The sequence below is a fragment of the Myotis brandtii genome, unplaced genomic scaffold (assembly GCF_000412655.1).
Source record: "Myotis brandtii unplaced genomic scaffold, ASM41265v1 scaffold92, whole genome shotgun sequence".
Classification (NCBI taxonomy): Eukaryota; Metazoa; Chordata; class Mammalia; order Chiroptera; family Vespertilionidae; genus Myotis; species Myotis brandtii.
In genome coordinates this window covers 1,807,503-1,824,348 of record NW_005371791.1, presented here as the reverse complement: position 1 = coordinate 1,824,348, position 16,846 = coordinate 1,807,503, and the positions used below count along the sequence as shown (strand labels likewise).

Sequence of the window (16,846 nt, the reverse complement as noted above, 5' to 3'; positions counted from 1 at the left end):
TGACAGGGGGCGGTGCCCCAACCCCCCAATCGGCCCTACCCTGAGCGTGACTGAGGGTGGCATCGCAACCTCCCAATCCGCCCTGCTCTGTGCATGACAGGGGGTGGCGCACCAACTCCCCAATCGGCCCTGCTCTGAGCCCGACCAGGGGCTGCACCTAGGGATTGGGCCTGCCCTCTGCCACCCGGGAGCAGGCCTAAGCCAGCAAGTCCTTATCTCCCGAGGGGTCCCAGACTGCGAGAGGGCACAGGCCGGGCTGAGGGACCCCCCCTCCCCCGCGAGTGCACAAATTTTTGTGCACCGGGCCTCTAGTATATATATATATAGTATGGAACTTTCAAGATGATACGCTATGCTATAAAATGGTAAGGCATGAAAAGTAGTAAAATAAATGAGTCTAATCATACAAAAGTCATGCTGAGGAATTATACTTTAGATTGTATTAAGGTGATAAAGGCATTAAAGCTGATGCATGGTATGATCAAACCTGTATTTTATAAAGATCACTCGGACAGTCTGGTCAGCGTAGCTCAGTGGTTGGGCATCGACCTATGAACCAGGAGGTCACAGTTCAATTCCTGGTCAGGCACATGCCTGGGTTATGGGCTCCATCCCCAGTGTGGGGTGTGCAGGAGGCAGCTGATCAACTATTCTTTCTCATCATTGATGTTTCTATTTCTCTCTCCCTCTCCCTTCTTCTCTGAAGTCAATAAAAATATATTAAAGAAAAAAAGATTACTTGGACTCCAGTGAAGAAACTGAAGATAAATTTGAAAACTATTGCAATTATCAGACCTTGGAAATGGAAAACAGACAATGAATGGAATGAAATAACAGTTTGTCTTAAATTTGCCTATAAATATTATAGTCTTTACAATAAATGTTCCCCAAATAGATTAAAATTTAATGTCAACTTCAATTGAAGTTTAAACCCATTTTAAGAAAGCCACTGTTATTTCTCATTTTTGAACAAAAATAATGTACTGTAGTACACATCATTGTCAATGGTGAAATGTTAATTTAAAATATTTCCTTAGAGTCAGGGACAACACAGGGAAAATAAATTAGAAATTAGGGTCAAAGATTATAACATAGTAGATTCAAAGAATTTCTATCTGTTGTTCAAGACTCATTCAAATGTTGTCTCCTCTCAGGTATTCCTCTCCACTAAGATTGAATTAACTCAGGATCTCTTCTGTACTTTCACCAAGGACTGCCTATCTCTTGCTAATAGCACTTAGCTCACCACTTTAATTATCTGTTAATATGTTTGTCTCTCCCAGTAGACTAAACAAGGAACACCTAATAAGCAAGCGTTATTGTATGAACTCCATTTCCCCAGATCCAGGCATATGTAAAGCACTTAATAATCACTGAATGAGTAAACTAAATAAATGAAAAGATAAAATCTACCACAGTTAACTTATTTTTAAAATCTCAACTACTAGAATTAAGACTAATTTCTAAAATGTAAAATATTCTTTTAAAAAGCCACCAATTATATTTGAAAGAAATAAAACAGTTTTAGGAACAATACTAGGTTTCTTGTGCTGCCAACAACAAAACAAAAACAAAAAAGTTGTGTGTGTGGTGGTGGTGGTGGGGGGGAGGAGGGTTGTGGGAGGCTTACTTTCTGCAGTTTGCATTATTATTTCATCAAGCTCTTTTTCCAGTTTCTCATAAATGTCTAGCCTCGCCTGATGCTCAGAGTTCTGTGTTTGGAGTTCAGTAATGCGTTTTTCAGAAGAGGACTGGAGACTATAAAATTCTTTAGTTAAAACCTATTAGTGAGAGAAAAAAAATTGCAAAGGCAGGTTAAATAACAGTTAAGACAAAAACGTGATACAGAAATATTATTAGTTTTTTCCCTTTTTACTAGTAATGATTCAGATATGAAGTGAAAGTAGCTCAATTGAGATGACTAAGTACAATTATTTCTACAGAAAATAATTCAGTTGTTTTTAACTGAAAATTACAAAGCACTTTATTATATAATTGAATAAAAAACAAATTTAAAAACTGAAATAGTTATAGGAGTAAGGCTAGCATTTGCTTGTTAGGATTAAAAAATGCAGTAATGCCATACTTACTTGGAGGTCATTTATCTGGAGATCGCAGCCATTTGGGAAAGGCTTAAAAAGCCATGTGCAAAGTGATACACTCATAATGAGCCCTTTAGTTTTCCATCAGAGCTCATTTATCTACCCATGCCATACTTTCAGTAAGATTTTTGGTTTCTTGAACAATCATAACTTGAAAGCAGCAAATCAAAATGTAAATGTGAAGTGCTACTTGAGGCAATATCAGAAAATATCTTTCTACAAAAAGGATAAAAATGATTAAAAAAAAACAATACAAAAGGCATGGAAATGAAGTTATTTTGTTTAAGAACAAAAATCCAGTATTCTTCAGTAATAATTCATTGAAAGAATCACTGACGATGATTATAATGAATTCACCAAAAAAAGGAGACATTTCTAGTGACAAAGGGATGTTTTAATGCTTAAATTAAATTCCAATTATCTAGAAAATTTACAGACTAGTACAAACTAAATTATGAAGTGGTATTACACTTGCTTCCTTACACAGAATCAGATGTATTTCCTGAGAAGCAATATAATAGGATTTCAATCCTACCTTTGGCACTCATTACTTGTGATCTTAGGCAATTACTTATTCTTTCTTGGTTTACCATAAATATTGTTGGAGTATTAAAGGAGAGGGTAAATTCACAGAGCTTAGCAGAATGCAGAGAACACAGTAAGTGTTGAAAAATACTATTATTATTGTAAGAAGTACAATTATAATAAGTTGTATTAAATGGCTCACAGAATTAGAGGTGTATGAATTTAATTACCCTGAATTCTCTGTAATTAAAACAATTTTGAAGAAAACGTATTTTTCTCTATTGACATAAAGTTCACCCTAACGAATGTATGTGATTGAGTGCTATCTATGGAGTGGAAAAAGAATATGCAGAAGACCCATTTACAGTTTCGAACAAGTAGAAATTACAACTTAATTTTCCTTAATCTATTCTATCTCATTTCCTTCAATGATTTCCATTAAAACTTCTCCCCAAAATAAATTAAACATTATCCCCTATCCTCCAAATATATTCCTTTGGAGAGTGGAGAAAGAATAACATGGGAATAATATTTTTTAGGATGATTTCTAATGTCCCTGATTGGGTCAGCAAAAGAAAATTCAAGTTTTAGCATTATTTCTTCTTGCTTGCTAGGAATTTGTTTTTTAGAGAAGGTGGCCAGTGGGACGGGACTGGGTGAAATGAGGTGGACATGCCCTGGAGCCAACCTCCTGTGGTCCCTCCCCGGCCAGCAGCACCTAGGGCGGTGCCAGGGCTCGAAGGGCATCTGCAGTGAGCAGGGTCCCTCCGGCAGGTGGGGTCCCTCGGCCTGGCCTGCGGGGATCGGGCCGAAACCTGCAGTGTGACATCCCCCAAAGGGTCCCGGAGTGCGAGAGGGCACTCTGCAAAGATGCTGTCACTCGGCAACTCCTGCATTGAGTGTCTGCCCCTGGTGGTCAGTGCACATCATACCTACAGGCTGATCGGCCAGTCGGCTGGTCGCCTTAGCCTTTTATATATATAGATAAAGAAATCACGACATAGTGAAACAATCTGGGGCTTTCACATAGTTCATTCTATTGGGATGTAATTCATTAAGAATCTGGTTGCCGATGGCACTAACTCTACTGATAAACGAGAGGATTAGTAAAGACAGTGTTAAATGACTGTCCCCACAAAACAGCTGATATTTTTCACCCGTATCCCACTTCCCCCAACCAAAACAACAAAAAGCACACACAAAGAAAAGCTGCAGAAATAAATATCTAAAGAGATAAAGAATAAAAAAGTTGAAAATAGGATATTTCATAAAATATTATTTTAAGATGAGATTTTAAAAATAGTATTAAATTGAGAGATATGATTTAAAATTCTCCATGACATAGAGGAGAAATCTGCAGAAACTTCTGATCAGAGATATCTTCCAATACCTCTGTACCCCATGGGGGAGAATTCCCTTTCAGTATGGATTTGTCTGAGTGACTGCTCTAAACAAATTCACAACTGTTTCTGAAAAGCCAAAGAACTTTATTATTAGACCTAGGAAAGGCTATTCTATTAAAGTTTCTTCAGGAAAAAACAATATATACACATTTGAGCTTAAACATTAGTATATAAAATAGGTCAATTGCTTTTAGGACTCCATTAAATACCAAACTCTCAGTGGATCATTCCTCTCTTTAAATAACTTAATGATAATAAAAAATTACATAAAATTATATTTACATATATGTACATGTAAATCTGTAATACACAATTAAAGGCCAAAAATTACTTTTAAAAAGATAAAATATAAAAATCCAGTGTTTTGAGAGCCTTTACCAATTGATAACTAAGACAAATTAATTGTCCAAAAGTTGTAAGTTCATGACAGTGTTGGGTAAAGGCCACAAAAAAGTACATAATAATTGTAATATGAAGGTACTCTTTACCCTTCACAAAATATTTTTCTGTAAATTCATTTTAAATTAGAAACACCTTCTAGTATTTCAGAACAACAACAAAAAAAGATTCAAACAATGGTACTATATTAGCATTCACTAAACCACTCATTCACTCATAAAATATTTATTGAGCAGTCCCTGACCTCTCAAGGCTCCTAGTTTAACTGAGGAGAAAATGCACAGAAATTCCCCTAAAACCTCAGCTTTTATCAACCAGAGTTTTCAGGATCACAATATTTCTTACAAAGGTGTTTTTCCACATGAGACATTTACACAAAGGAACACCATAATTACTATTCAGCTGCACCCACAGACCAAGTGGGTATATCTATGGGAGAGCAGTTTTCACACTGCAAGTTGCAGCCATTACAAGGTCATGAAATCAATTTGGATTGCAACCAGCTAAAAATAACAAACTACAATGGTTTAGAAAACATAAGCATTGCATATTGTAAAGTGTTGTTTAGTGAAATGTTTGTTTCAGAAGTATCCAGAGAAAGGAAGTGTTTCTCTATTTTCCTATACACCCTGCTCTAAGACACATCCTTAAGCACAGTCATGCAATATGACAAAGAAAAGAAATTATGAAATTTAAAGCATGGAAAACATAACTTGCAAAAGACGAATTCCAAATCAGTTAGTCTAATACAGTCTCATCGAAAATGTATGGAAGAATCTTCCATAGTAGATTATGACTGTGACATTTTCCTGAAGAAGGTATCTGAAAATGCTGAACACTGGTTTGCTTTAGCAGTGGACACAATCTACAATTTTTACTTATGTTTTCTTAACTATGTATGTATGTAATAACATTTTATGTTTTCCCTAAGGCTTTATTTTCTAATAAACCCTTTATTTTGTTAATCTTAGTTTTACTTACCAAAGTACTTTTCAGAAATGTAACCTCTGAGATATTGTAATGAATACTTACACTGCTAGCTAATTAATCATGATAATGACATTACTGAATCTTTCTTTTAAAAAATATATTTTTATTGATTTCAGAGAGGAAGGGAGAGGGAGAGAGAGGTAAAAACATCAATGATGAGAGAGAATCATTGATTGGCAGTGTTGTTTAGTGAAATGTTTGTTTCAGAAGTATCCAGAGAAAGGAAGTGTTTCTCTATTTTCCTATACACCCTGCTCTAAGACACATCCTTAAGCACAGTCATGCAATATGACAAAGAAAAGAAATTATGAAATTTAAAGCATGGAAAACATAACTTGCAAAAGACGAATTCCAAATCAGTTAGTCTAATACAGTCTCATCGAAAATGTATGGAAGAATCTTCCATAGTAGATTATGACTGTGACATTTTCCTGAAGAAGGTATCTGAAAATGCTGAACACTGGTTTGCTTTAGCAGTGGACACAATCTACAATTTTTACTTATGTTTTCTTAACTATGTATGTATGTAATAACATTTTATGTTTTCCCTAAGGCTTTATTTTCTAATAAACCCTTTATTTTGTTAATCTTAGTTTTACTTACCAAAGTACTTTTCAGAAATGTAACCTCTGAGATATTGTAATGAATACTTACACTGCTAGCTAATTAATCATGATAATGACATTACTGAATCTTTCTTTTAAAAAATATATTTTTATTGATTTCAGAGAGGAAGGGAGAGGGAGAGAGAGGTAAAAACATCAATGATGAGAGAGAATCATTGATTGGCTGCCTCCTGCACGCCCTCTACTGGGGATCGAGCCTGCACCCTGGGCATTTGCCATTGACCAGAAAAGAACCCAGGACCCTTCAATCCATAGGTCGTTGCTTTATCCACTGAGCCAAACTGATTAGGGTGACATTACTGAATTTTTCATTAAATATTTTTAATGAGTGTTTCCCTCACATCTAAAATATTCAAAAACATGATTGCATGTAATCATACAATGCATGAATACAGCAAAATATAAAACTTATACTAATTAAATTCTTTTAATGATCTATTATTAGACATTTAAGTTATTTCCAATTTTTTACTGTAATAAATAATACTGTGACATATATCATTAAATAAACCTTTATAAGCATGGCTTATTATTAAATTCCTTTAACTAAAATTACTAGATCAATTTTTTAAGGACATTAAACAGATACCATGTTGTTCTAACTGTATTAGATTTCCCATTTAAGGATGCTCTTGCCAGCACTTTAAAAACAACAAAAAGACCTATATAAAGGTTAAAAAAAAAGTTTAAATTTGCATTTCTTTAATTATTTCTTATCAATTTGCATTTCTTCTTTTGGAAACATTCCATTCCTTCTTTCCACCTATTTATCTGGAAAAGGAACGTAGGTCCTCTTGATAAGAGTGCTTTTAAAAATAAGGACAAATGCAGAGCAAAAGGAACCCTCGTGTACTGTGCTGGTGGGAATGCAGACTGGTGCAGCCACTGTGGAGAACAGTATGGAGTTTCCTCAAAAAACTAAAAATGGAACTCCAATTTGACCCAGTGATCCCACTTCTTCCCTAATCCCAGATTCCCGTTTTTCTAGTGTGACATTTATTTTTTGGTTGTGCATTTTATTTATTTATTTTTTGCTAAAAACCAAACCAAACTAAAACCCCACAATACCTCACACAATCAATTTTAAAAGGGAGGGGACCAGGAAAGAAAGATACCTGTATTCTCCTGCCCTGATTCTGGAGCGGTGCCTGGGGATTGTGTATATCTGAGACTTCACGGGTGATCCAGGTTTGTCAACCACAGGGTTATGCCGTTCATACACAAGTCCCACAAATCACATCAAAGAACCCAGAGAAAGGACACAAAAAAGAGGAGCCTGTTTCTTATGTTGACACCCGCATCACTTCTGCATCCTCACCTCGATGGAAATCCTGGGTAATTGTCAAAGCAATCTTAAGAATGAAAAGGGCATCCATCTGTAATACCTTAATCAATAAAGAAAAAAAAATAAAAATAAGGACAGGACCTTTCTCCTACATAACACAAATATTATTTATAAAGCCTAATATGATATAGACCTTTACTTATGGAGCTCACCTGCTATGCTATTGAAAGAAAAGTTTGTACATATACATACCTCCAGTTTTTTCTGATATTTTTCACATTCCAACTGACACTGTGTGAGATTCCTTGCAGTTTCCTCTTGTATAAGCTGAACACGCTCACTTTCAAAAGACTTTAATTTACTTTGATGGAGAAATTCTGTTACTTTGCTTTCTGTACTAAGTTGTAGTTCTCTGTACCTGAAAGAAGAAGGATGGCTATGAGACTTTAAAGAAATCTTGATGATTTATATAAACATAAACATTACTTCTATTTTTCCACACCTTCATTTTATTATGCAGTTAATAACATTTATTCAGCAAAGCTCTTGTAAATAATTTAGACAGGCATATGTATGAAAATATGCTAAATCCAGAGAATAAAATATACCAATTAAAAACTTCCTCTAATGCACCTTATTTTCATTCCTTCCATCCAAAAGTAATATTGCCTGTTTATTATTATTATTTTGTAAGATTTTTAAAATAAAAAATGGTAAGAGCAAGTTTCAGTTATATTGCTTAAAATGATTTAATTTCTATATATTTTACAGACCTTCTTAAATCTACAGCATTGCCTCCAACCTTGCTATTTCATTCTAAGTCTAATCACAGATGGAGAAGAATGGCATAAAATATGTACATTAAACTGCAAATTCTTGAGACACTTATGAAAAAAAAATTTAGATCAGCAAAGCATATATATATATACTTGGATATTACAAGAAAACATAATGTACAAATTACAAAGATAAATATATAAGTACAAGTAGTCTACTACAATACAGATAAGGAACATTCTTCATTTCATAGATATAATTAGTAATAAAAATATTTGCACTTTACAATATAAATCACCGCATATTGTAAATTTAAAAATGCCTTAGGTGGATTATGTTCTAACAGAAAGCAAAACACAGACACATTATACCTTTTAGAGCTATTCTGAACCCAGGATAAGGTTAAATATGTTACTAAAATTCATTTATTCAAATGTTTATTGAGCTAGTCCATATGCCAAGTAAATATGTATATAATGGTAGACAAAAATTTTCCCCCTTAAAGAATCTAGTTTGCTTGGGAAGACAGGCAAAAAAACAGGAAAATTCGACAGAATATATTAAGTGCTTCATGAGGGTAATTCCTGATTTCACTGGGAACATATAGGAAGGAGGCCTAAATTGGTTTGTATAGGTGTGCGTGTGCATGTGCGTGTGCGTGTGTGTGTAAGTCAGGAGGAGGTATGGGGTGGGAAGTATTCTAGGAAGAAGAAAGAAGAGTATGGGTATGATAGGGAAGCAGAGAGCATACTGTTTAATTCATGGTATCTCGCTAAATCCTTAGAGCAGCGGTTCTCAACCTTTCTAATGCCTCGACCTTTTAATACAGTTCCTCATGTTGTGGTGACCCCAACCATAAAATTATTTTCGTTGCTACTTCATAACTGTAATTTTGCTACTGTTATGAATCGTAATGTAAATATCTGATAAACAGGATGGATTTCCATTGTTACAAATTGAACATAATTAAAGCATAGTGATTAATCACAAAAACAATATCTAATTATATATGTGTTTTAGGTGCCCCCTGTGAAAGGGTCGTTCGACCCCCAAAGGGGTCGCGACCCACCGGTTGAGAACCACTGCCTTAGAGCAACCATATTAGGCTTTGCAGATGAGGAACCTGAGGCTCAGAGATATAAAATATTTCTTTAACAGGAAGAAACTGCTAGTATATTTTAGGTTAGGTTTCAAATCCAGCTATATTTGACTCTATAGCAATGACCTTTCAACTATTACATAATATATTTTTTCTTTTTTTAAAAAAATCTTTATTTTTGAAAATATTACATATGTCCCCCTGTTCCCCCCATTGACCTCTTCTAGCCCAGGGGCTTCTTACACTATCTTCATATTTTTGGATTTTTTTTTCTTTTTCTCTTCTGATTGGGTGTTTTTTGCTTCCTCATATTCCATATTGTTGATTTGATTCTCAGAAACCTTCACTCTACTGATGAATCCCTGTAAATTATTCTTTATTTCAGTTAGTGTATGCTTCATTTCTGACTGGTCCTTTTTCATATCTTTGATGTTCTCATTAAGGTTCCTGAAATTCTCACTAGGTCCCTTGAAGCTCTCATTAATTCCCTTGAAGCTCTCATTATGTCCTTTGAAGCTCTCATTAAAATCCTTGAGCACCCTTATAACCATGGTTTTGAACTTAGTATCCAGTAGTTTGCTTGCTTCCATTTCATTTCGTTCTTTTCCTGGAGATTTCTTCTGTTCTTTCATTTGTGATGTTTCTTTGTCTCCACATATTTGGCTGCTTCCCTGTGTTTGTTTCTATGTATTAGGTAGAGCTGTTGATGTCTCCTGGAATTGGTAGAGTGTCCTTTTGTAGTTGGTGTCCTGTAGGGCCCAGTGGCTCAGCCTCTCCAGTCACCTGAGCTGGGCATTCTAAGTGTGCCTGTGTGGGCTGTGTGCACTGTCCTGTTGTAGTTGAGCCTGGCTTGCTATTGGCATCACTTGGAAGGATTGACCCCCAGGCCAATGGCTGTGAGGACCAACTGTGACTACAGTGGAAGAGCTGTTGTGCAGGAGATACCCCTATGTGGCAGGACTTGCTTTAGTGCTCTCTGAGTCTGCCCCTTGAGTGTGCTACTCGTGGATGTGGTAGGGTTGTAATCTGGCATGGTCTGAAGCTGACCACAGGGTGCACTGGCTCTGGAGCCTCCAGGGAGGTGCAAAGTCAGTTACTTCCTGTGCCCTGCTTGGGGCCACCCCTACAGAGTGATCTGCAGATGACTGCTACTTGTGTTGGGCTTGGAGATACCCAGGAGAGGCCAAGCTGTGAACCAAGGCAGGCTTCTGCTAGTGCTGGGGCTGGAGCCTCTTACTGAAAGGTATGGGGCATGCTGAGGCCAGCTGCTGCTTGTTTGAAAGATTTCAGAAAAGTTTGAAGCCTGAGCAAGGACAGGCTATTCATATGGAAAGACCACTGCAAACAGCTTGAGTGGGGATGCAAATTGGAGTCATCAGAGCCAAGTGAACAGTGTGAGCCAGGTTGATGGAAACTCAGATATGCCGCCTGCTCTGTGGCAGGGGAGGTCTCAGCATAGGAACAATGACTTCTGCCAGAACTTGTGTCTGGGAGAAAGCTGCCTCCCAGTTCTTGCCCTGATGCCAGACAATTTAGTTCCACCCCGAATGTCCCTGAATCCTTTCAAGATGCTGCCCAAGCATTAGAGCTCAGAGGGAATGAATCCAAGTAAGTCCGTGCACCAGCCCTTTCAGAGGAACACTTGGGACTCCAGCAGCCTCTGTCACTCAGCCACAATCCCTGCTGGTTTTTACAGCCCGAAGTTATGGGACTTCTCTTTCCGGTACTGGAACTCTGGGTTGGGGGGCCTGGTGTGGAGCTGGGACCTCTTGTTCCAAGAGACCTCTGCAGCCAAGCTATCCCTCCTGATTAAGAAAATGCCATACGTGGGTATTGGACCAGCTTTTTCTGCACCTTCACCCCTCCTGCCAGTCTCAATGTGGCTTCTTCTTTAAATCTCTAGTTGTAGGACTTCTGTTCAGCCAGATTTTAGGCAGTTCTGAATGATGGTTATTCTGTAGTTTATTTGTAATTTTGGTCATGAGTTTCCTCAGTTTCAAAGAATGCTCTCCAGGTCCATCCATGCTGTTGCAAATGGTAAGAATTCCTTTTTTTTTTTTTTACCGAAGCTTAGTATTCCATTGTGTAGATGTACCACAGTTTTTTAATCCACTCATCTGCTAATGGGCACTTAGGCTGTTTCCAAATCTTAGCTATGGTAAATTGTGCTGCTATGAACATAGGGGAGCATATATCCTTTCTGATTGGTGTTTCTGGTTTCTTAGGATATATTCCTAGAAGTGAGATCACTGGGTCAAATGGGAGTTCCATTTTTAGTTTCTTGAGGAACTCCATACTGTTCTCCACAGGGGCCACACCAGTCTGCATTCCCATCAGCAGTGCACGAGGGTTCCTTTTTCTTTGCATCCTTACCAGCACTTGTCATTTGTTGATTTGTTGATGATAGCCATTCTGACAGGCGTGAGATGGTACCTCATTGTTTTGATTTGCATCTCTCAGATGATTAGTGACTTTGAGCATGTTTTCATCTGTCTCCCCATTGACCTTTAGTTGGTGAACTGCTAGGCTGTGGATCTTGTAGTATTGATCTGAGTCTAGGCTCTCCTCCTCAGCACTCACATCTTTGTCAGTGGTGTGGCTGGTGGCAGCAACACTGGCCTGGCTTAGTTGTTTCTCACTGAGCTTCTTCTGCTTGGCCTCCTCCGCTTTCTTCTGAGCTTTCAGGCATCTCTTTAGCTCATTTTTGGCTTACTGCTGTCCACATTCACCTTAGGCCCTTGCACCACAGCCATCTCTCTGGAGGCCCAAACTGAAAGCTCATTGTCCCATGGGCGAGAAGCAGTAAAAATTATTTCACTCAAAGAGTGTGTTAATTCCATATTTTAACTGACATGAAAATGTCCCTGTACTCTGAGAATAAGTTGTTTTATAAATGTATAAAACATGTGAAATCAATACCTAATTTGTATGCTAAGCTATAGAAAACACTAGACACATTACTAAAATAAATTCTGGATAAGTAATTTAGAATGTGATATTGACCTTTAAAATAATTTGTTTTGAAAAGATTAAACTGCAAAGTTTGCCTTCTTATGGATTCAGGACATTGTGAATAATTCTGAGATCAATGCAAACTCCAAGTAAGAAATTAAAGATTTAGCTTTTAGATTCCATCTGGTTTTATTCATTATATGGCATTTGAAAGTCACTTTTAGCACTATTCTTTCCTTTTATTAAAAAGTTAAATAACAAAGTCATCATCTAGAAATCTCAGAATACTAAGTTTAATAAACTGAAAAGCCTAATGTTAATTCTATAGATCAAATGAAATTTAAATTGACAAAACAAATGACAATTTTATAAATTAAATGATAATTCTAAACGATTAACCTATTCCCACATTGTTTATACCATGAAAAAAATCTCCCTCAAATAATTATGCCTTTGCACTAATTATCATTTTAATTTGTTAGATTGAACAGTGAAAATGCTGAAGAAACATTAGAGCTGCAAAAACAGTTCCAGCAGTGAGGAGTGGACAACAGTAGCATAACATAACTTGAGAGTTTAAGGTAACTCCCTCTGACTTGTTTTGCACATATAACCAGTCACAGTTTACTGTGTTGACTCATCTTCTCATTTTATCCTCTTAATGTGAACGTCTTATTTAAATTAAGTCAATATTATTTATATGTTAACAACTTTATGTTTGATATTGTAAGAGGTCAAATTTCCTATAAAGTTAAATTATAATCAGAATCTCTAATTATCCTCACAAGCATCTCATCCCAGGCCCCAAATTTGGCTAGATATTTCTTTATGCTACATTTGGAACTGGGTTCTTCTAGTTTTCTTATGACTCACTCATATATCACATACTACTGGAAAAAATCTATATATATAAAAGGCTAATATGCAAAGTGTCCCCTCGGGAGTTCGACCGGGAGTTTGATTGCTTGCAATGACCTGTGCTGACTACAAGGGGGTGGCGCGGAATGAAGCCCTGGCCGGCAGCCAGCAGCGGGGAAGGAAGGCCCCAGCTTGCAGCTGGAAGGCCCTGATCGGCCCTGATCGCCGGCCAGGCCTAGGGACCTTACCCGTGCACAAATTTCATGCACCAGGCCTCTAGTAGTGATATAAAATCCTAGAATTAAATGCTTGCTCTTAAGGAATATTCACTGCAACAGATTTGGGGGCTGGATGTATAAGAAGACATGTTAAAAGCTGAAAATCAGCTATATGATAGGGAGCTACAAAGATGTTAATCCTTAAGAAATACTCGTAGGCTATGGTGAATTCAATTTCAGGTAGCATGGCATGTTTTATAATGCTGAGAAATAACCACAGGAGAGACATCTACATGGCACTGGAATCTCAGGATTGGGAGAACTCATTCGAACAAAAGCAATAGATAAAACACTAAATAACAATAAGTTTTCATAACAATGTTTACCTCATCAATCTTTACATATGTATTATGGCAAAGGCTTTGCTCATTACACTCTAACGTATTAAACTAAGAAATGTATATAGTTTATTCCCAATATCAACAAGGTTATCATTAATAAAAAAGTGAAAGACCCACAACATTATTAGCCCTTTAATTAAACTTAGTTTTTTATTCCAATGAGAAACAACATCTGATCTTTCAACAATGTTGTCCACAAAATATTAATGGCTTCCCTGATATTAAAACTGGATATTTATTCTGAACCCAGTTATTTAATCTCATTTGGTAGATAGGTATGCCAAGGCAAAATACTCAAAAAGTATTATATTCAGTGGTGAGGTTCCTGTAATCACCAGGACCAGGAAGTAGTCCTTTCAGCAAGACATTTTAAGAGCTGCTCGTTTGGAAGTAAGGAAGTGGATGAGGCAAGGCATTTGACTGTGTACAGGAGGACAAGTGTGTGTAGATAAAGAGTACAGAAAATAAAATCTGGACAAGAAAGATTGGTAAGGGAAGCAAAGCAAAGTAATAGGATTTCCAGTTACTGGTAAGGGTTCAGGAAAGGATTTTTCCAGTAGTCAGGCATTAGGTAGATGAACCAGGCAGAAACTATTGAAGGGTTCTCGGGGTCAATACTGAGAAAATACTGTGGTTTAGAAGAATACATGGGAGGAGGTAGTCATGGCTGACCCACTAAATCCTTTATGTGAGGAGGTAATTGAATTCTAAATTCTGAAGCAAATGGGACAGAGACTGCTGATAAACTTTCAACATGTAAAAAGAATGCTTTGAAACAGAGTTGGGCCTGAATCTCCAGATGGAATACCTTGGGTGGATGGTGGATTTTGTTATGGGACATTGGAGTTAACAAGGGCAGAGGCTGACATCTCTAATCCACTGAGAATCAATCTTGCTGACAGGTGTTTTAGACTCCTCTTTCACCTTATTTTTTTAATGAGGCCTCCCTGAGTTTGATATCCAATTCCCCTAAATTATTCATTTTGGTTGAGCTAATAACTAATCCACACCTTAACTACTTTGTACTTGCTATTTCAATTTCAGGGGGATACACTCATTTTCATTCTGTTTACAAAATTTTGGTTGTATTTCTAGACCTGTACCACATATTTGAAATGCCTCTGGATGAGTAATGGAATGATAGTTAACCAAATCCTAAGATTCACTTACTCCAATTAAGAACTGAGCAAAAAACTGTTTGTTTGAATTTTCTGCTCCTGTGGCTGAGGAAAGCCAATGGTCTTAGGTTAAAATACTAAACCACTGACTTTTCAAGTCTCTCTAAAGTTTTTTTCTTGTTCTCAATAGTACATCTATATCTATCTATCTATCTATCTATCTATCATCTATCTTAGATCTACATCTAATATTATATTCACTAATATTCTACCAACTACATAACTAAAGCATAATGAGTATAAGGTACAAGACACAATATTTTTTACAAAGGTACATATTTATTTATTCTTAAAAACTACTATTTTATATAGGGCAAACTTTTCATTAATCAGGATATTTCATTACTCTAAGAAAGGTATCACGAGAGGGAACCAAGATGGCAGCATAGGTAAATGCCGGTACTTGCCACCTCCCACAGCCACATCAAAATTACAACTAAAACACAGAACAACCATCATCCAGAACCACCTAAAAGCTGGCTGAATGGAAGTCCTATGACTAGAGAAATAAAGAAGAAAGCACATTGAGACTGATAGGAGGGGTGGAGGTATGGAATGGGCTGGACCAGCACCCACGTGTACCTCTTTTTTAATCACGAGGGAAATTATCTCTGTGGAGGCTTCCGTGAGGAGCAAGAGGTTCCATCCCTACACCAGACAACCAGCCCAAGCTCCCAGAGCTTGGAAGAGAAGTCCCCACAACTATGGGCTGTAAAAACACTGGAGCTTAGTGACCCAGAGGCTGCCAACAACCCAAGTGTCCCTTTGAAGGGCTGGCAAATGAACTAAAATTAAAGGTCCTGCTTCCTCTGAGCTCCAGCACCAGAAGATGTTGGGGGACCCAGACACATACCAAGAGGAACTGGATTGTCTGGCATTGGGGCAGGAACTTGGGGGCAGCTACTCCCAGACTGGGGTGCTCGCAAGGGTCATTGTTCCTATTGTGGGACCTACCCTGTTGCAAGGCTGACTGGTACCCATATCTGAATTTCCATCAACGTGGCCCACACTGTTTGTTCTGCCCTGGTGACTCCTGAGACCCCACCCCACCCAATTTGCAGCCCACCCAAGCTTTTTGCAGCAACTTTTCCATATGAATGGCCTGTCCTGCCTCAGGCTTCAGACTTTGCTAAAATCTCGCAAACAAACTGCAACTGATGTCAGTGTGCTCCAAACCTATCAATAAAAGTACCAAGACCTGGCATTAGCACCAGCCTGCTTTGCTTCACAGCTGGGCCATGCCTGGGTACCTCTAAGACAAATACAAATAGCTCCTGCAGGGTAGCCCCAGGCTGTGGCTGACTTTATACCTTCCTGGAGCCCCCAGAACCAGTGTACCTGGTGGACAGCTTCAGACCATAGCAGATTACAACTCTACACATCTACAAGCGACATATGCAAGGAGCAGACTCAGTGGGCACCAAAGCCCTACTGAAGCAAGTCCTGTTCCATACGGGTGTTTTCTGCACAACAGCTCTCCCACTGTAGTTGCAGTGGGTCTTCTTCACAGCCAATTTGGCCGGGAGGTCAATTCCTCCTAGAGATACCAATAGCAATCAAGGCCCAACTACAAGACTGTGCACACAGCCTACATGGGCCCACCTAGAGTTCCCAGCTCAGGTGACTGGAGAGGCTGAGCCACTGGGCCCTACAGGATACCTACTACACAAGGCCACTCTACCAATTCCAGGAGACATAGCAGCTCTACCTAATACGTGGAAACAAATACAGGGAAGCACCCAAATATGCAGAGACAAAGAAACATCTCAAATGAAAGAAACAAAACCAAGCAAATTACTGGATACAGAGTTCAAAACCATGGTTATAAGGTTAATCAAGATCTTCATGAGAGCTTCGAGGAACTTAATGAGCCTTTCAAGGATCTTAGTGAGAATGTCAAAGACATGAAAAAGGACCAGTCAGAATTTAAGCATACAACAACTGAAATAAAGAATAATTTACAGGAATTCAACAGTAGAGTACAAGATTTTGAGAATCAAATCAATGATTTGAAATATGAGGAAGCAAAAAAA

General features: G+C 37.8%; 1 protein-coding gene and 1 pseudogene across 2 annotated transcripts in view; one reads left to right on the top strand and one right to left on the bottom strand.

The window, feature by feature from the left end:
* PIBF1 (progesterone immunomodulatory binding factor 1) overlaps positions 1 to 16,846 on the bottom strand; it is a 227,257-nt gene that overhangs the window by 95,041 nt on the left and 115,370 nt on the right. For both annotated transcript variants that reach the window (XM_005885649.2, XM_014532881.1), the window contains exons 11-12: positions 7,583 to 7,748; positions 1,631 to 1,781 (exon numbers count right to left, since the gene is read on the bottom strand). In XM_005885649.2, coding sequence (XP_005885711.1) covers positions 1,631 to 1,781; positions 7,583 to 7,748 — 317 coding nt within the window. The remainder of the gene's footprint in view (positions 1 to 1,630; positions 1,782 to 7,582; positions 7,749 to 16,846) is intronic.
* LOC102251800 overlaps positions 15,369 to 16,846 on the top strand; it is a 40,960-nt pseudogene continuing 39,482 nt past the window's right edge.